The sequence below is a fragment of the Hylobates moloch genome, unplaced genomic scaffold, assembly GCF_009828535.3.
Source record: "Hylobates moloch isolate HMO894 unplaced genomic scaffold, HMol_V3 SCAFFOLD_14, whole genome shotgun sequence".
Taxonomy (NCBI): domain Eukaryota; kingdom Metazoa; phylum Chordata; class Mammalia; order Primates; family Hylobatidae; genus Hylobates; species Hylobates moloch.
Genome location: NW_026652289.1, coordinates 65,269,017 through 65,290,565, shown reverse-complemented (window position 1 = coordinate 65,290,565; position 21,549 = coordinate 65,269,017). Strand labels below are relative to the sequence as shown.

At 38.7% G+C, this 21,549-nt stretch overlaps 1 protein-coding gene across 10 annotated transcripts in view; it reads right to left on the bottom strand.

Moving 5' to 3' along the window:
* The window catches only part of HERC1 (HECT and RLD domain containing E3 ubiquitin protein ligase family member 1), a 241,425-nt gene that overhangs the window by 21,675 nt on the left and 198,201 nt on the right, over positions 1–21,549 (bottom strand). For all 10 annotated transcript variants that reach the window (XM_032174831.2, XM_032174833.2, XM_032174835.2 and 7 more), the window contains exons 54-69: positions 20,139–20,339; positions 18,453–18,583; positions 15,887–16,086; positions 15,397–15,502; positions 13,813–13,959; positions 13,366–13,467; positions 11,898–12,071; positions 10,581–10,874; positions 9,137–9,202; positions 8,841–8,966; positions 7,937–8,075; positions 6,383–6,564; positions 4,736–4,891; positions 3,898–4,020; positions 2,745–2,847; positions 504–673 (exon numbers count right to left, since the gene is read on the bottom strand). In XM_032174831.2, the coding sequence (XP_032030722.1) occupies positions 504–673; positions 2,745–2,847; positions 3,898–4,020; positions 4,736–4,891; positions 6,383–6,564; positions 7,937–8,075; positions 8,841–8,966; positions 9,137–9,202; positions 10,581–10,874; positions 11,898–12,071; positions 13,366–13,467; positions 13,813–13,959; positions 15,397–15,502; positions 15,887–16,086; positions 18,453–18,583; positions 20,139–20,339 (2,420 nt within the window). The remainder of the gene's footprint in view (positions 1–503; positions 674–2,744; positions 2,848–3,897; positions 4,021–4,735; positions 4,892–6,382; positions 6,565–7,936; positions 8,076–8,840; positions 8,967–9,136; positions 9,203–10,580; positions 10,875–11,897; positions 12,072–13,365; positions 13,468–13,812; positions 13,960–15,396; positions 15,503–15,886; positions 16,087–18,452; positions 18,584–20,138; positions 20,340–21,549) is intronic.

The following is a 21,549-nucleotide window of genomic DNA, read 5'->3' as shown; positions in this document are numbered from 1 at the left end:
GTTCAGTTTAATCCTATAAATAATGGGGGTGACAAGACTTCCTGTATAAACCTAAAGATACTTTGTATACTATCACATTATAAAATATAAAAATATTATTATTTCATTCTTTTTCCCATATCAACTGATGTTCCCAGGACCTAATCTCACATCTTGCTGTAGTAATGATGATAATGTTGACAGTAGCAAATCCTTACATACTGCAGCTTACTACATGCCAGGCACTTAACAGTGTATGAGGACACACACATATACTCAGTTAATCCCCTTAATCACTTTGCTGTACTGCCAGAATTGTTTTAAACCATGGTATAATACTTCTTTGGCCACAGTCGAGAGAGAAAGACATAACTAGACTTACAAAATAATCAGTCCCATGGCAAAGTGGTGTGCTTGGAGTATTGTAGTAGATTATGAATTTCCTAGCTTATCTCTTTCCCCAACCGAGGAACACTGTAAGATTTCTAGAATATGAGAGAGCAGCAAGCAATATAAATATTTACCTGCCCTTCTGAATTGCTCCCCCAGGCATACACATCTCCATTTGATGCCAAAGCAAGTGTGTGTTCAGCTCCAACTGCCACATCTTCAATGATCACTCCAGCCAGGACAGGGATTTGTTGCGGTCGATTGTGATTGCGAGCACGCCCCTCTGGCAAGCCTATCAGGCGATCTGAAAAAAACAAAACAAAAACATGTGGACATGTTATGCACCACACACCACAGTGCTTTTATATTTTCTGATCAGTCATTTAGCTTCTTATGGTGGAACGGCAATGACACATATAACTCAACTGAGGCTAAAGCTGCTATTCTGGAAAGGTACACCAGGTTCTGAATAAATAAAAAGTGTGAAGCTGTTTCTCTGCAAAATGTCACAGGCTCTTTATTCATAAAAATTTTTTTTAAAAGTTATATCTAAAATTGGTAACTTGTTTCAAAATAAGAGGATTCTCCAATATCCACATCTTTGAAAGGATAGGGTCTGACTGACACAGTTCAGGCCCTCAAGTTTCTTATGTTCTTTTTTGAGACGGTCTCGCTCTGTCGCCCAGACTGGAGTACAGTGCAGTGGTGCGATCTCGGCTCATTGCAGCCTCGACCTGTCGGGTTTAAATGATCCTCCTACCTCAGCCTCCTGAGTAGCTTGGACCACAGGCACATGCCACTATGCCCGGCTAATTTTAAGTTTCTTATATTCTAAAACGAGAGATCATTCAACTTGTCTTGTCCTCAAACTTCCAACCAACCTCTCCCCTTACCTTGCCAAACTTCTAGAGGGTGCTAGCCAGCCCCTGATGCGCAAAGTCTGCTAGGTCCATTTGGCCTGCCCACCTTCTGCAGCCTAACTTCCACTGTCTCCACTGCACTGAAATCCTACTCTCAAAAGCCATGAGTGAGCTCCTAATTGCCTACTGCAGTGGCTTCTTTTCAGGCTCCAGCCCATGGGAACATCATGCAACCTTCTAACAATGTGGCCTCAGCTTTTCCTGCCTCTCAGAGACTGCACTGCCCTGGCTCACCAGTGACCTCTCTTCCCACTCCTTTCAAAGCCAGCTCTCCCAATTCTTCTTATTAATCCTTTTTTTTTTTTTTTTTTTTTGAGATGAAGTTTCGCTCTTGTCGCCCAGGCTGGAGTGCAATAGCACAATCTTGGCTCACTGCAACCTCTGCCTTCCGGGTTCAAGCAATTCTCCCTGCCTCAGCCTCCTGAGTAGCTGGGATTACAGGCGCCTGCTACCACACTCGGCTAATTTTTGTCTGTTTAGTAGAGATGGCGTTTCGCCATGTTGGCCAGGCTGGTCTCAAACTCTTAACCTTAGGTGATCCACCCGCCTCGGCATCCCAAAATGCTGGGATTACAGGTGTGAGCCACGGCGCCCGGCCCTCCCAACTCTTATTCCTGTGCTCACCTGCCCTTTACATCACATGCCCCAGAGCTCTATTTTCTTCTTTTCTCATTTTATACTCTCTCTCTCTCTGGGTTTTTTAGATGATACGAATAAGGATTTAATTACTACCATTATGCAGCTAATGTCCTAAACCTACATCTTCATAACCAATCCTTCTGGAGTTCCAGATCTAAATTCTCAATAGCCTAGTGGACATTTCCACATATTTCTTTAGGGCAAATGGGTCTATTCAACATAACTAAAACTAAGCTCCTTACCCTTCCCCACAAACCAGCTCATGTCCTCAGTCAGAGGCATCGATGTTCTCCCACAACTAGAAACTTCAGTCATGGTTTACTTCCTCTTCCTCACACCTGTCTCACATATCCCTCAACAACTACCCTTGCCAAGAATCTCAGTCCCACTGTGAATGCCTGGTTACGAACCTACTCAAGATTTGAACCCAGAGTGCCTATGAATTCCTCCAGTTCCTAAGATCTGCAGCCCCAATCCCTAGAAGGGATGAAGAATGAGGCAGGACACAGAGGAGCTCTGGTGGTCAAGGCAGTATTTGTGGCAGCACGTCAAGGGCAGTAGAAAAGAAGAGGGGACGGCCCTTGGCAGGGACTCTTCCAGCAAGAGTGCCGGCTGTGGCATAATGGAGAGGGGAGTTTGTCTTTATAATAAAGTACATGAAAGAGAAGTGGAAAATTATCTACTGAAACAAGGTCATAGTGACTACTCACCACCTAGAACAAAAAAAGGACTCAATTTAGAGCACATTCTGTAACGCTGGAAGGCCAGTGTTTATAATGATGTGTACCCAAGCAAATAAGCTGAAAAATGTCTTACCTTGACCAAAGGTATACACATGACCATCTTTGGTCAAAGCAACAGAAAACTGAGTTCCACAAGCAACCTTTTTTATTCCAATTCCACAAAGGACGTCAATTTTCTGCAAAACAAAAGTGTAAGGCACACAACTTTAAGAAGAAGAAAAAAATCACTAATGGCATTGAATTTGCCTAATGGCATGTATCAAGAACTATCTTCCAACAAAAATACTAATTGTCACTTACCTGTTCGACCCAAATCCAAACCTGAAATGTTATTTTCTCCTACTGCTCTGCAAACTAACTGAATTTGGGGGAGGGAGTGTGCAGGGGCAGAGGCAGTTTGACTAAAGTCCCCAGGGCCCTATGTGAAGTAGAAGCATTCCTCTGGGTAATAGAGACCACGGGGAATTCCAGGACCTTTTAAAGAACACTAGAAGACCATGTTAGTTTAACACTTTAGCTTTTATGGGTGACAATAACTGCTTTATATGTTCCCCAGAGTGGGCTCTCCTGCCTCTCTGCATACCTAGCTGAATATTCACTAGTCTAGCTATCAAGATGTCACACACTATAAATGGTGGTGAATCCGAATATAAGCTGAAGCTTTGTAAATCACACTGCTTGTGAAATGTGTCAGGAAACCCCACATAAAACAATCACATAGAAAGACTTCTGCAGAGTCAAGAAATCTTCTATAATGTGAATAACAGCTTCTAATTTCTTTCTTTATGGACTCAGATTTCCTTTGTATTGTTTTTTAAAAGGAGATGTGTACCTGTGTAATAATGTGTACCTGTGGTAATAATAAGCAGAAATGGCAGCTGCATGCAGAGGGTTACAAAGGATTACTCATAGTTCCTTCCATGACACCCTGGAGATATGTTTCTAACTATTTCTTCTCTACATCAGAGGTCCTACAGTGTGAAATCCGTTTATGGAGACAGAAGCTTATCCTTGCAGAATTTTAAATCCAGTTTAGCTGGATTAATAGCTTATTTAAAATCAAGACCTAGCATGTGGGTATTCAAGAATGCACAACAGAAGCTTCTAAACTTCATTATGAATTACCAAAAGTACTAAAGGTAAATTATTTCCAACTAAAAATAACTACTGACATAGATGGAAATTATTCATGTTGTCTGAAAACCTAGACTCAAGGCAGTACTGACCTGAGGTGAAGATTTTGCAGTGGAATTTCCTAAACCTAGTTTTCCATAGTCTCCATCTCCAAAAGCCCACACCATGGAACCATCTGCTGACACTGCCAAAGTGTGGTTTAATCCACAGGCCACCTGAAGAAATAACAGTATTCCGTAAGGCAAATCACAAGACCTAAAGCACACTCCCCCATTTTCTCTACTTCAGTGAAAAACTTGGCTATGTTTCCAAATATCTACAATGGTTTCAGAGCATACTACAAATGTTAACCAAAATAAGTCAACAAGAAATAATTCTTAATGTCCGTATATAATTTTTTTCTTCAAAGTGAAATCCTTCAAATGTCTGTGGCTAAACCATAATCAGTACGAAAGATAGGGGAAAAGTATATATAACCCAAAAATACTCATTCATATCAAAAAGTATCTAAGGAATGATACAGTGTCCTTGTTAAAGGACACTCTTGATGTATACAAGACAGAGATAATTACTACTTAGGAGCAATAGCTACCAGTGATGTTGCAGTTCAGCCATACAACTCAAGGATACCAGACAGGAGCTACTAGTATCTGTATTTTTTAAGGGTTTTATAGCTTATGTTATGGAGGGGGGGTTAAAAATATTCGCATCCTGAAATAAGGGTTACATTTGTTGGTTTGTCACATAAACAAACTTAAATTGACTTAAAATATGAATTTCACATTGGGAAACAGTTAAAATTATCAATTAGACCAGAGCAAAATGTACATGAGGTTAGGTACAACTGGTGATCCTGATCTTCCTGAGGGTGTCTAAGTGAACACAGAAGAAATGAGAAACAATGATCAGCTAGAATATCTTATTCCATGCCTGTCCAATCTGATATCCCTCCAGTGCAGTCACTCTCTCTGGAAGTTTTTTGTTAGAGGTATTTCCAAGACCCAGACGACCATAGTCACCATTCCCAAAGGTAAACAGTTTGCCATCTGAAGTGACCACTGCTGAGTGCTTGAAGCCACAAGACATCTAAGACAGAACCAAGGAGAAAGAAAACTTTTAAGAACGGAAACTAAGAAAAAAGTAAATCTGCCATTTTTGGTATTAATATAGCAATAAACTTTATATAAACTTCACTGAAAACTGGATCTTCAAAGACCAATGCTTTTTAAAAATTTTTAAAAAATTTTTTTTTAATTTTAAAGAGACAGTGTCTTGCTCTGTCACCTAGGTTGGAGCGCAGTGGTGTGATCACAGCTCACTGCAGCCCCAAATTCCTGGGCTCAAGCAATCCTCCCACCTCAGCCTCCCAAGTAGCTGGGACTACAGGCATGTGCTACCACACCTGGCTATTTATTTCTATGTTTATTTTTTGTAGAGACAGGGTCTTGCTATGTTGTCTAGGCTGGTCTCAAACTCCTGGCCTCAAGCAATCGTCTTGCCTTGGCCTCCCAAAGTGTTAGGATTACAGGCATAAGCCACTGCATCCAGCCAGCTGGTACACTGATCTGCCCAAGTTGCTCTCCTGCTCTCCCAAGTCTGATTTGTCTCAACAGCCTCAGGAAGCCTAAGCTGAACAGCATACCCTGGAATAACTACTGCTACTCTTCAGCTGTGTACAGATGACCTAGACTAAATGAGATAATAAACGGGGAAATTGTTTGTAAACTATAAGGTGCTATACAATCTTACAATATGATTTTAGAACACTATTTTCCAGAAAATGTATTTTTTTTTTTTTTTTTTTTTTGAGACAGAGTTTCACTCTGTCGCCCAGGCTGGAGTGCAGTGGCAGGATCTCGGCTCACTGCAAGCTCCGCCTCCCGGGCTGGAGTGCAGTGGCGGGATCGCGGCTCACTGCAAGCTCCGCCTCCTGGGCTGGAGTGCAGTGGCGGGATCTCGGCTCACTGCAAGCTCCACCTCCCAGGTTCACGCCATTCTCCTGCCTCAGCCTCCTGAGTAGCTGGGATTACAGGGGCCTGCCACCGCGCCCGGCTAATTTTTTGTATTTTTTAGTAGAGACGGGGTTTCACCGTGTTAGCCAGGATGGTCTCGATCTCCTGACCTCCTGATCCACCCGCCTCAGCCTCTCAAAGTGCTGGGATTACAGGTGTGAGCCACCATGCCCAGCCCAGAAAATGCATATTAACTTAGCTTTTGTAACAAAAATGATAGGTTAAAAGCAAAGTTTTCCATTCATCTGTGTATTAAGAACTGTGTGGCAGAAGTTAAACCACACAATATTCCTTCCAAGGGCCTGCAGCACCCTAGTCTGGGCCAACCAGCTGGCTCAGGAAAAAGACCATTCTAACCAATACTAACAAGACCAATACTAACACCAAAGCGTATTCAAACTTCTGACAAACTCCAGAATGAATCTGAACATCCAAAAACAATGGATCTCTTATAATGATTGTCTAATATATTTTTACTATATTTTCTGTTACCTCATTTTAAGAAACCTATTCAACAACTAGTATATTTACAATGAAAGGCAAACTTATCCATTTCCTGCCTGACCTGCACCACTTCTTCTCCTTGTAAGGCCTCGATCTGCCTGGGCCGCCGCTGCCTGTCGCTGTTCCCATGGCCAAGTTTACCATAGTCACCATCTCCCCAGCTAAAGACCTCACCACTTTCAGTTAGGGCCATAGAGTGCCCATCAGAACCACAGGAAGTCACCAGCTGGGTCACCACAAAGCCTGGAACAGAACAGAAACCCAACAGGAATCACTAGATGTTAAAACTCTCCTCTTTACTTGCAGCTGCTACTGAATACCCTCAGTCAAAAACCACCGAATTGGTACTATGAAAATAAGAATAATTTCATTAGTTTTTGTTTTTGTTTTTTGTCTTTTTCTAGGTGGAGTCTCACTCTGTCATCCAGGCTGGAGTGCAGTGGAATGACCTCGGCTCACTGCAACCTCCACCTCCCCGGTTCAAGTGATTCTCTTGCCTCAGCCTCCTGAGTAGCTGGGATTACAGGCATGTGCCACCACACCTGGCTAATGTTTGTATTTTTAGCAGAGACAGGGTTTTACCATGCTGGCTAGGCTGGTCATGAACTCCTGACCTCAAGTGATCCGCCTACCTAGGCCTCCCAAAGCGCTGGGTTTACAGGCATGAGCCACAGTGCCCGGCCCAATTTCTTTAGTTTTAAGTTGAATTTGTGGCCATAATCTAGCAAAACTGCGAATAGTCACCTAAAATAATGATGATGACAAGGAAAAGGAGGATGGCAGCAATAGTTACAGTCATTAATGACTGGCTATGCTCTAGCCACTCCTATAAATGCTTTATATGGATTATCTCATTTTCTACTTTCACATAGCACCTATGAAACAGATACTAACATCCCATTTTTACAATTGGGAAAACTGAGTCACAAAGAGGTCTCGTAGCTTGTGTATTGTCCCAGAGCCAAGGACCAGTAGAACCCGTAGGAACACAGCACACATTCTCATCTCTACTGCTGTGCTCTTCACACTCAGATCACAATGAAAAGAACTTGAGCTTCTAGGAACTTGTTTTGAACTCATAGTTACTTGTATGCTTTTAAGTAAAAAAACCGTCGGTGCTCTCTTTGTAGGCTTTAGAGTCATTATGAGTTCAGTGAATGAGCAAGCTGGGGGCTTGTACAGTGGTTTCTCCAAAGGTGTTCTCTCTCCAAGTCACACAGAACTCTGATGAAGATGTCCTTTAAAGTCTTTAGCACATTTGCAGATTTCCATATAAACTGATTTTTAATTTTAATGAAACACATGCATGATTGCTACTGCTATTAACATCTGCCTACTTAACACTTTTGCAATTTTTAAGCATTTGTTTACAATCTTCAGTGGGTCTCAAAAAGTGTTATTTATATTTCACTGAATTCTAGCATTGCTATAAGTAACCTGCAATATAGCTTAAAATATGGAAATTAAGGCTGTACACATGCCTAAACAAGGATTTAAATGTAAGTGAAAACCTGATATGATTTTATCTAGCAAAGGTTTGAGAAGGGCAAAGGTTTGTATGACCAAACCTACATTAGGCCATAGGTTCTAACCATCTTTTTATTAACAATTTTACCTTGTAAGGCTGAAATAACTGTCAGCACATGAAGATCATCTGAATTTCCTTGTCCTAATCTGCCATAACTTCCTTCCCCACAAGCCAACACTGTGCCATTGGCCTGGATGACAAAGGTACAATTCTGACCACAAATGACCTAGCATAAAAACACAGAATTAAATATTTTATTCATTATATTGCTTTAACATGCAAGCACTTGAAATGATTCCACGTATACATAGAATGCTTTTATAATTGTTTTATCCTTTTACTGAAAGGGAAGAGTTGATATAACTATGCAGTCCCATAACTCCTTGATGACTATAAAACTGCTTATTTAACCAAGAGATGTATGAGATTCATCCATTTAAAATAGTTTAGAATAACAAAATGGATGAAAGAAAAAGGAAGAGGTGATAGGGAACTTATAATTAAAGACTGGGCTAGAAAGAAGCAGAAACTCATACATAAGAATGAGTCATGCAATCTGGACTAGCTGAGGTAAAGAAGAGCAAAAGAGAAAGCAGAGGCCTCGAGAAGGGTTTGGCGCTATATCATACCAGGATTATTAGAAAAGGGGAGTGGTCGATAAAATCTGGCTAAAGATCCTAGGAAGTTTATAGCCCCAAAGAGAAAATCACTAATTAGGAGTATCTAAACTGCTAGAAATACATACTGGGCAGGCCTAACACATCATGTTAGTTCATTAAACTTGAAAGAAAAATTTAGAAATTTGTTAACTTCTTAAGTCTGATAAAAACCATAGCAAGTTTTTATTTGAAAGCTATATATCATGACTTTCTTTAATGATTCCTCATAATAGATTATGAAATGGACAAGCTTTGTCCCACAATAAGACAAGCAAAAGAATTAGAATTTTCAGTTCCCATTTTTCTTTTCTATTTTTTACCCTGTTAGTTACCTGTTGGGCCTGTGAGAATGAGGGAGCTGCTGCAGGTACCATTACATTTCTTCCAGCTTCTGCTAGCTGTCCATGCCTCCCAGCACCCCATAAGTAGACATCACATTTACCTCCCAGGTGCCAGTCCTAGAAAACCACAATCACCTCAAAATTAGAGTCATCCATTCACTCAAACAGCCATGTACTACGTACCAAGTGTGTGCCAGCCTGTATGGGAGACACCAGGGCACAAACACACAAGCATTTAGAATCAATACATTGAGAATCATCATACAGTTATCTTCATCTTTACTGACCTCAGGTCTGGAAGTTGCCCAAGACATAATTTGTTCATCCATGCCATTAATCCATTTACTGTTATCCTGAAAAACAGGGGGTACGTAATGATCAATTCTGCTTAGGCAAGATTCACCTGCTCTTAATTAACCACAAAGTCTTCTTCTAATCATTAAGTCTTATTTCCAAAAAAGAACATGGTAATATTATGATAAATTAAGAGCAGTTTTATAATTATGTCAAACTTGATTTTATGCACTATCAGTATTTTCCTTTATTATAAACACTTTCACTATCACTATCACTACAGCATTGGTGATTCAAAGCTAGCCATGTATTTTCTGAACACCCACAGGTACAAGGTCATGTGGAGGACCCCACACCCCTATAAACTCTTTGTGTAGCTGTGGGCAAATCACTTCATCTTTCTGGGCTTCAGCTTCCTCATCTACAAAATTACAGAGTTGGGCCAAATGAACTTAGAAGGACATTTTCTGATTAAAATATTCTATACTTTTGTGCCACATGGCATTTCAGTCAACAACAAACTGCATGTGTGAAGATGGTCTCACAAGATTATAAAACCTTATTTTTATTATACCTTCTATGTTTACATACACAAATACTTATCATTTTTACAACTGCCTAGAGCATTGAATACAGTAACATTCTGTACAGGTTTGTTGCCTAGGAGTAATCAGACTATACCATATAGTCTTGTTGTAAGTAGGCCATATCATCTAGGTTTGTGTAAGTACTATACACTCTATGATATTCCCAGTGTCAAGATTGCCTAACAATGCATTTCTCAGAACATATCCCCATCATTAAGTGATGCATAACTACAGTTACATAATTTTACTCAATTTATATTTGTCTGTTTCATATTGTATCAATATTTATCCAAATGTTTGTATACATAAATCTTAAGTATACAAAGAGGTTGTTAGATCATGTGCTGTCCTGTAGTCTACACAGGTATTTTATCTATGTCACAGTTTCTACAGTAGACACTCTCAAATACAATCAGAAAGAAATGACAATTAGAATGCTCTTCTATATTTTATTTGATGCTAATTAAAGACATGATTGAAATGCCAAATAAATTAGAATCTATATGTGACATATAACCCACAAGATGACCAGGAAAGATGCTAAGATATATACAACTAAAGCACTAACAAAGTACCTATGGACAAAAGAAAATGAGAAAATATGGGACTATGTCATTGAGAGCTGGCAGGTTTACAAGAGTTCAACAGTGCTTACGTTATCAATTCCTGTAACTATGGAGGCCTGCCATCAGATTGAAAGTGACTATCTGAAAGAAAAATATTTTCCATTTCTCTTAAGGGTATCCTTCTAGCCATTCATACTAGCAAAGACTTATTAGGGGTCTGCTACATGCCAAATACCCATGATAAAATCTCAGCTGCAAATAATAGCAGCTCACAGTACATTTACCATTAGAAATACAAGTTCATCCTCTGGAACAGGTTCTAGATCTGGAACGGTAAAAGATTCTGGAAACTGGGCTCCATTGGTCAGGGCTTCGGCAGCTTTTATAGTGGTTGAGAAACATTCTAACCAGGCCCATTCATTTGGATTCCAGGATGCAGGGTCAGGGAGACAGTTCTGGTGGTGTGGTGGCACTGGAGGGTTACACAACAGCTGATCCAGATGAAGTCCCACAGCAAGGGAAGCCAAGCATTGCATATAGGGGCTGTGAACAAGTTGGTCACCACAAACCACATGAGGCTAAAACAAAATACAAGGATATAATATGTCAAAGAGTTTGTGCCAAATATTCTAAATTAACCTACTGTAGTCTGAAAGTCTGGAATCATATTTTTCAAGTTTACTGTTTAAGCTTTTGCTAGGAAGTAATTTTAGATTTAGAGTGAGTTGTAGAGATAGTACCGAGGATTTCTGTATACCCTTCACCCAACTTTATCTAATGTTAACATCTTATACAACCCTGGCACATTTATCAAAACTAACTAACATTGGTACAATACTAACTAAACCACAGAACTTTATTTGGTTTCCCTCAGTTTTCCCATTAATACTCCTTTTCTGCTCCAGGATCCAATCTAAGCTATCACACTGCATATAGTACATTTTCACCATGGTTTTTCTTGATTGGAAAAAAAAGCAGGTAACTATTTAACCACAGAGATCTGCTCTTCTCACTTTCCTCCTTTATAAGAGAATCCTGGTAGCCATCAAAGAAAAAGCAAAAGGCTGGAAGACAGGCTACTTTAGGATCACTGTCTGGACAAGTTCAAATGCTGTAATTCCTCATTCCAGTATTTAATGACCCTACTCAATTCAACATAGCTCTTCCACTAAATTTTCCACAAAGATTTATCTAGTAAGTGGAGACGATGTTCACTCTGATACCCGCATCCATCCCTATCCCTCAACTTTGGAATGGCCAAGCCATATAAAAATAGATATATGTGTGGGTCAGAAAAGGGAAGATATGCTGCTGCATAGGTATTTTAAGAAGCTTTGGAGCGAAGAAATAATCTGAAAAACAGTAATACAAACTTGGTGTTCGTTTGTTTCCTTATTTTACTCTGGTGAAAATAAAGCAAGAATAGAGTTAGGGTTGCTGAACAACTCTTTTAGGCATGACTTACCTTCATCTGATTCTGCCCAAATAGCCCCACTTATTTTCCTTAGACCTCATGCTCTTAGGGGATAAGTTCAAGGCTATAATCACATTCCAAAGTGCCAGGTATCTGTGGATCTCTAGGAGTGAGTGTAATGAGTTACCTTTTCATAGGCATACTGCTCCTGAAGCATCATGGGGAGCCGCTCCAGAAATGCTCTCATGCAGGGAGCCATGTTCAATCCCAGAACACCCTGCTGTTTCAATGCTGTCCTACAGGTTGCCAAAACATGATTGGCAGCTGCCCATTCTGCTGTACAATTCACGACCAAAACATCCTGGTTGAAAATAAATCATGCCACGTGATAAATTTGTTTAAATAAAAAATAATGCTATCACCATTTAATCTGCGAAATTCCTTCTAGTAACTGGGACATCTTTGCTTTTTGGATATTTTATATCCAAAAAGGCTATACTTTTAATGCCTATGGAACTTCAAAATATCTTAAATTTTGTCTAAGTAAAAAATAATGAGAAATAATAAAATTTGTGAACTACCTCTGATTAGCTGGTACTTTTTAAGGAAATAATGTCAATTATTAACTATTTCTTCAGAACCTGCAGAATAAGGCATCTAGTCTATTTCAAAAGTCATGTCTGACATGACTACAAGGATAGTTGCAAAAGACTCTGGCTCTATGGCTTATTCTACACAGGCCACTACTGCCTAGGGTCTGATTCTACATTTTACTTTCAGCAGAACCTTTCATGAAGGTTTACAGCTTATTTTAACATCATTTAACCATATAAAATGTAAATCAAATCAGCACACTGGCTCTAATCTTTAAGGGTATGAAAAATAATACTGTAGGGAATAATGTTATATCATAGAATTACTTCACAGCAGGGGACCAGCATTTTTACTAGAAGATTAAATTTGAAAGCCAAGATATATTTTGTATACTTAGTTAAACGTCTTTGCAATGCTTCTTTTTAGGGAAAAATTGTTTGAGATAGTTTTTTTTTCCTTTGGGATGGGCTCTCGTTCTGTCACCCAGGTTGGAGTACAATGGTGCAATCTCGGCTCACTGCAACCTCTGCCTCCTGGGTTCAAGCGACTCTCCCGCCTCAGCCTTCCAAGTAGCTGAGACTATAGGCATGTGCCACCATGCCTGGCTAATTTTTGTATTTTTAGTAGAGATGGGGTTTCACCATGTTGGCCAGTCTGGTCTTGAACTCCTGACCTCAAGCAATCTGCCCACCTCAGCCTCCCCAAAGTGCTGGGATTACAAGCATGAGCCACTGCACCTGGCCTTGAAATAGTTTAGTGCTACTGTCAAAAATCATGGCAGAAAGTCAAAATCTACTTTATCATTTCCAATGGAAATGAAATTGTTCAATATCTAAGCACTGTCACCAAAGTATGGGGTGTAGTAGAAAAAATACTAGACTATAAATCAGGAGACTTAGGTTCTAATTCTCCTTCTGCTACTAAATAGTTGCACTGCTTTGGACAAGTAGTAATCCCTCTGGATATCAGGTTTCTCCTCCATAAAGTGAGGTGGTTAGACTATGATTTCTAAAGTTCCTTACAAGCTTACACCCTATCATTTGATATAACTACAATATTACCTTTGATCTATTTGAGCAAGCAGCTACTCCAACTTCTGGAATCCATACTGTGGTCTGAATAGCTCCAGAGCCTATCACAACAGTTTGCAAGACAGAGCCATCCTAAAATGAGATATATTTACCAATACACATCATTGAACTGTAGGTATAATTTACATTTAAATTTATATTTCACAGTGACAAAAACATATTCTAAAGTCTACATTTTAGCTAAATTCATCAACGTCCAATCACATACCTACTACCCAATTTTCTAGGACACAGCTGATTTTAAAAATACATATCATCAGTAAGAAAAATGTAAGGGCAGAGGATTCTGAAAGAAGTTTCCTCAGTATTCAAGAGATTACTATATAAAATATTTCTAGAATTGGTTAATTTTTATCATATGTGTTTAAGTTAGTGTCAAAATATTCCTTAACATAAAAATAAAATCTATGCTCTTACCCTTAAAGACCAAATGTTCATGAGCCCACCTAGTCCACCAGACACCAGGGCCAACCCATCAGAACTAAAGGCAACAGTCCGAACAGGAGTGATGTGTCCCCGCAGCTGATAAACACACTTGGCTCCTGATGATTTCCTATATCCATCCTGAAATTCATTATTTTTAGCATGCATTAAAATAAAGATAAATTATAAGTTCAAGATTCATCATTCACTCTTGGAAATTTTATATTTCAGAATAAAATTGGCAAGGGGGAGAGATAATTTCTCTCATGAAGGACAGTAAGCTTGACTGAATCAGTAATAAAATATCAATCTGATTCCCTTTGTTGAAGCTGACTTTCATCTTTTCTAGAAAATATATTTCTAAACTAGTTTTCTACTCTTCAAACTACAGAAATAACATCTCAAAGTTCTAATTATCCCTCAGAGACAGGAAAATACTGACTGCTTTTTAACCAGTGTTTTGATTTTTAAATTTTCACTTCATGTAATTTTCATTTTTATACCCTAACATTTGTGAACTGCACATGCTGACTCTATATAAATAGATTCCTCTTTTTGTTGGCTGATGGTTCTGTCTGTCACACATTTGTTCTGCAGGCTTTAGAAGTGACATAGGTAAGGCCTGTCTATAGGGCTGCCCTCCAGCACAAAGAGTAAACCAGACCTATCTGTAGTACTCCCACCTCCACTGCTGTGATATTCTCCTGTTAGTGAGTTGGCTACTCCTTCCCTCCCTCTTCACCCTTTCTCCCCCTCCTTAAGCTCCTTCTTCCTTTTAGTTATGACAACATAATACTAAATGTATTCATTACCCAAAGATGATGTAAAGTGTATTTCTTCCAAGGGTATCATGAGCAAATGGAAGGCAACAGAAGGTACAAACTGGTAGCTCAGAGATGCGATCTGACTGGCCACTCAGTGTTTTAAACAATTTTAAGTTAGGTGCCAATGTTTAATATTGGGAGATTTTACTTAAACATTGGATTCTTAGCATCTATAGAAAAAATAAAACAATCTGGCAACAGCCTCTTAATTCTGGAAACTGACAATCAGTTGTGTGCCTTTATATAAAGCATGTATGCTTTTTTTTTTTCTGTTTTTGTTTTTTACCCTCTCCAAACCTTCTGACCCTAGCTTCATGAATTTATGTTACTTGCCTAGAGGGCTCTCTATAAATATATACATTTATAACTTCTGTTTAATATAAATAAATCATTTTTCATAACAAGGATTCTGGCATCAGTTGGAGATTCTTTAGATGGATGTGCTTCCATGGGAGTTTCTATTTTAATGTACTAACAACTTATGACTCATCTATCTGTAGTATCAATTATATCCACTATCACAGTAACAGTCACCACTTAATATGTATGGAATATCTCATTTTACCAAGCAATTATGGTATCTCTGATTTATAAAAAATTAAGCTAATTCAGGATGACAATTACTTATATTTCCCAGTGGATCTTGCCCTTTGGGATAGGGTAATGACTTTTTTAGTAACCAAGGGAGAATGACTTTAATGTCATATACTTTCCATAGTTTCAGATAAAGTCTTCAAAATCACCAGAATGTTACCTGGCAATTTGATTCCTGGTCCCACCATCCTTCTGCACTAGTCACACTGGTCTGTGTAGTATCTTGCGGAATGCGCCAAACACATACTAAGCCACTCTGACAGCCACTTAAAAAAATTGATCACATAAAAACACAACATGTCAATAGGCATAAGTAAAAATATTTCCAAATTGCAATCAATTAAGATCTGATAGAACCACTGCATTATTTTTTAAACTTATTTGTAGTACATACAGTCTTTTACAAGAAATACAACCAAGGCCAATATTCTAACAACATCACACCCAGAGATAAGGAGATTACATACCAAGTTTCACACTGGACAACTACTGCTCTTTCTTTTCTCTGAGGTAATCTTATAATGTTACACATTATAAGAATAGTAACTGGCAATAAACTCTTTAAGACTACTGAGAAGCCACACTTAATGCAAATAACAGTCTATACCAATATAAAAACTAAGACGCATAGATGCAAACTGACAACATACGTAGCCATCAGTAACTGCAACTTGGATCCTTTCCCTGGAAGGCGGCACCAAGCAATGCCATTTACAATAGATGGATGGCAGAGTGAATGTAGACAGCGCCAGCATCCCGAAATAGAGCCCCAGAGTTTCACACTGTCTTCTTTGGCACATGTCATAAGAATATGACCTGTAGGGTCCCACTTCATGCTAATAAGAGTATCCTTAAAATGGAAGGAAGAGAAAAAAAATCAGAGTAATGTTTCCTTCACAAATACTTTAAATTCAGTAACATATAACCTATATTTCTTAGCATCTATATTTCTATAACTCATTTATTTTGAAATCAATATTTTATGCAAATCAGATACTGCCATATCATTCCCAATCACTAGACCAACTTACCCTTTAATGTAGTCTGTGTTATATATATTTGGTGCAGTCAAGCTCAACAAATGTTACTAGGATAAATGAATTATGAAATTCTGACTCAAAAGGGATATGTTATCTCTCATTAGCATTTGTATTTATTAAGAGTTATCGTTACTGACTGGTAATCAATACAGTATAAAAAAGAAGAGACTTAAAAAAAATGCACCCCTTACATCCCAATAGCAAACACTTATGAGAATCTGGGATATGTTTTGTGTTTATATGGTTGTGATCATTGTGCTCTTCTGATTTTATTTTTATTTTTCAATCCTCTTCCACATTTTCTAACTCCTGGTTTCATGCATTTATGCTACTTGCCTAGATGGTCCTGTAAGTATCTGAATTGGCAACCTCTGTTTAAGGTAAAAAAATCATTCTTCATGAACGGAATTTCTGACATTACTGGGAGCATCTGAACAGGAGGTATTACCAGGGTGTTCATAATTCACTTTCATGGCTTATTTATTTTTACATAGACTTATTTACGTATATCCACGGTCCAAAGATTTTGTGCAACAATAGAACATTAAGTCATAAGTGACTGATGTAAAAAAAATTAAAAAGAAACTAGTATCAAGCAATAGCAGAGGTTAAAAAAAAAACAAAAAAAACCAAGAAGGCTGGGCGCCGTGGCTCACGCCCGTAATCCAAACACTTTGGGAGGCCGAGGTGGGCAGATCATGAAGTCAGGAATTCGAGACCAGCCTGGCCAGCATGGTGAAATCCCGTCTCTACTAAAAATACAAAAAAGAAAAAAAAAATTAGCCAGGAGCGGTGGCGGGCGCCTGTAATCCCAGCTACTCAGGAGGCTGAGGCAGGAAAATTGCTTGAACCCGGAAAGCGGAGGTTGCGGTGAGCTGAGATCGTGCCACTGTACTCCAGGCTGAGTGACAGAGCATGACTCCGTCTCAGGAAAAAACAAACAAACAAAAACAAGACAAAACAAAACCAGAAAAAGCAACTATCTGGTAAACATGCTTTTACCAGAATATATACAAATAGCCAATAGGCATATGAAAAAATGCTCAACATCACTAATCATCAGAGAAACGCAAATTCAAACCACAATGAGCCATGCGCGCTGGCTCACGCCTGTAATCCCAGCACTTTGGGAGGCTGAGGCAGGTGGATCACTTGAGGTCAGGAGTTCGAGACCAGCCTGACCAACATGGTGAAACTCTGTCTCTACTAAAAATATAAAAATTAGCCAGTTTGGTGGTAAGCGCCTATAATCCCAGCTACTCAGGAGACTGAGGCAGGAGAATTGTTTGAACCTGGGCGTTGGAAATTGCAGTGAGCCAAGATCACGCCACTGCACTCCAGCCTGGGTGAAAAAGCTAGACTCTGTCTAAAAAAATAAAAATTTAAATTTAAAAAATAAAAAAATAAAACCACAATGAGATATCATCTCACCCCAGTCAGGACGGTTATTATTAAAAAGACAAAAAACAATAGATGTCAGCAAGAAAGTGGTGAAAAGGGAACTCTTAAATACTGGTGGTGGGAATGTAAATTAGTACAAACTCTACAGAAAACAGTATGGGGATTTCTCAATGAACAAAAACCAGAACTACCATTTGATCCAGCAATCCCACTACTGAGTATCTACCCAAAGGAAAATAAATCATTTTCTCAAAAAGATGCCTGCACTCATACGTTTATCACAGCACCATTCACAATAGCAAAGATATGGAATCAACCTAAGTGTCCATCAATGGATGACTGGATAATGAAAACATGGTATATATAAACAATGGAATACTATGCAGCCATAAAAAGAATGAAATCAGGTATTTTAAGCAACATGGTTGGAACTGGAGCCCATTATCTTAAGTGAAATAAGTCAGACACAGAAAGGCAAATATTACATTTTTTTCACTTTTAAGTGGTTATTATTAAAAAGACAAAAAACAACAGATGTTGGCAAGAAAGTGGTGAAAAGGGAACTCACGTGTACACACGGAATGATAGACAAGGGAGACTTGGAAGGTGAGGGCTGGGAGGAGGGTGGATTATGGGAGATTACTTGATGGGTACAATGTATGTCATCTTGGTGATGGATATCCTAAAATCTCTGACTTCACCACTGCGTAATCTATGCATGTAACAAAATTATATTTGTATCCCATAAAATTATGTTTTTTAAAGATGCATTTACCTTATGTGCATCAATTAGAACAATGCCTCCTTTCTCAAGTGGTTCCTTTGTTCCCAGTAACAATTTTCCATCAAAATATCCCACTGCAAATGGTCTGTCTTCACTGAACCATGCAATGCAAGTAACAGACACTAACATGATAAAAAACAAAAGAAAAAGAGTAAGGAAAAGATAATTATTTGTCATTGTCTGACTTAAAAGACAGAGACTTTGAAACAAATAATGATAATGCAACCACTGCAAGTAAATTTTCAAATAGCTCTTTAATGCATTTAGACAAAACGTAGGCGTACAGTGGGGATTCCATGTAACATACTTTTTAAAAGTGTCACTTATCTGTGACAAGGACTACCTAATTTATAATCTTTCATTCTTTTTCAGGTGGTTGTTGAAAAATAGAGACAAAAATTAAATTCCTTTGCTGATTGTAAGTCACCACAGGTTCTTTCCTTTTGGACCAAAATCTACCATGAAACTGAGAAGTGAAAGAACCCAAGTCATAGAAAGAAAATTACATGTCTTTTTCTGCTTATTTAATATTCCCTATTCAGTATGTTTCCATATTCTATCAAAATGTTCTGTTCTAACAATCTATATTTCTACTTGCTTCTTTAAGTATATGTAACACTGAAAGACTACAAAAGAAGTAAAAACAGCATCTGTGAGGGCAGAATGGGAGCGTGGGAACTGAGCAGATGGAGACTTTTCACTGTATACTTTTTAAAACTTGAATTTTTGAACCCTATGAAAGTATTACCTATTCTTAAACAAACAAAACAAACCTCTTCTGTTAATGGAATACCATGTAAGCAGGCACTATGACTTTAATTACCCCACTTCCCCCAGACAACCAACAAAATCTAGTGAGATGCATTCATGTTCAAAGGAACACCACAGTAAGAAGAAAGCAGACTTCCTAATCTCTCTTGTCAGACCAGGAATTCCCCACTTCCCCTTCCTCCATTACTTCAATTTTACTCATTTTTTAAAAGACAATTTCATCTCGGCCGGACACGATGGCTCACGCCTGTAATCCCAGCACTTTCGGAGGCTGAGGCGGGCAGATCACAAGGTGAGGAGATCGAGACCATCCTGGCCAACATGGTGAAACCCCGTCTCTACTAAAAATACAAAAATTAGCTGGGCGTGGTGGTGAGTGCCTGTAATCCCAGCTACTTGGGAGGCTGAGGCAGGAGAATAGCTTGAACCAGGGAGTCAGAGGTTTCAGTGAGCCGAGATCGTGCCACTGCACTCCAGCCTGGTGACAGAGCAAGACTCCTTCTCAAAAACAAAACAAAACAAAAAACAAAACAAAAACACACACACACACACAAAAAATTTCATCTCTACCAATGATTATGACCTTTTTTTCTCTTGGGCAGTCTTAACTTTCAAGGAGACTTGGAATCTGCTATAAATATTAAGCCACACAAAAGATGAATTACTAATGTTATAATACTATTAAATCTCATTTTGACAGAGATGTGTGGTGGAGGCTGGGAGATAAATATCTTTCAATTCAGTAACTAATTAAAATTAAAACATGATTGGAAAATTTTGAAAACAAAGCCAAGATAATATTCACTTGGTATTTTTAAAAGCAAATGCCAAAAAGCTAAGTCTAGAAAGGAAATTGGAAAGTCTAGAAAGGAAGTATGTCAACTAGACATAAGTGCAGTCATTTACCATCCTTTCGATAGCAATGCTCCAATTCTCGACGGTGCATGGTGGACACATCAACGACTTCAATCAGTCCCAGAGATCCATCCATCCGTCCCACCAACAACAATTCTGGAGACTCTCCTGACCAGGCTGTAGCCGGACCCTCTTCTGGCCAAGCCAGGGCAGATACCCAATGAGGCTGAATATCTACTAATCCTTTTCCTCCTAAAGAGGGAAAAAATGTTAAAATAGTTTTTACTTAATTCTTAAAAAGAAAAAAAAGAACAGAAACAAATACTACTTAATTCTAATACACATCAAAGCAGTTCCGAATTTCATAATAGCCTACTAATGAATAAGACCGTGAAGGCAGGATCCTTCATTTATATACTATATATGATCATAAAATTAGTTTTTCAGCTGGGCGCAGTGGCTCATGCCTGTAATCCTAGCACTTTGGGAGGCCGAGATGGGCGGATGACCTGAGGTCAGGAGTTCGAGACCAGCCTAGCCAACATGGTGAAACCTCTTCTCTACTAAAACTATACAAAAAATTGGCCAGGCATGGTGGCGCGCGCCTGTAGTCCCAGCTACCTGGAAGATGGAGGCTGCAGTGAGCCGAGATCACGTCACTGCACTCCAGCCTGAATGACAGAGCAAGACTCCGTCTCAAAATAAATAAATAAATAAATAAATAAATAAATGAAATTAATGTTTTTCTGCAACCTTTTTTTTTTTTTTGAAAGAGGGTCTTGCTCTGTTGCCCAGGTTGGAGTGAGTACAGTGGCATGATCATGGCTCACTGCAGCCTCAAACTCCCAGGTCCAAGCAATCCTTGAGCCTCAGCCTCCTGAGTCCCTAAGGTTCCAGGCATATGTCACCATGCCTGGCTGTCTGTAACTATTAATAGGGCAAAATGGTAGCGTTATAGAAGAGAGTGTAAAGAAAAACACTGAATGTACAAATGTCAAGCACTTAAGTCCCTTCTCAACAATTACTGATAACCAAATTAGCATAAGAAACTTACCTGCAGTTAAGGCTAGCTATTCCTCAAATATGTCACACAGAACAGCTATTCCTCAAATATGTGACACAGAACAGCTATTCCTCAAATATGTCACACAGAACAGCTATTCCTCAAATATGTGACACAGAACAGCTATTCCTCAAATATGTAAAAACAAACGAAAATACTAATAAGCTCAATATTACAATAATTATTTTTACTTTCCAGAGAGGTATAATAAAAACTGACAAGAATTTATACCTACAAAATAAACATAATAGAAATATTTCAGGCAATTCAAATGAATACATAACTTAAAATTCAGTGACAACTACATCTCCTCAAACCCTACTCTGAATACTTAATGGTACATGAAAAAATATTTAAGTTTATAACTACTACGTTAGTTGAAAGTCCCAGAAAGAAAAG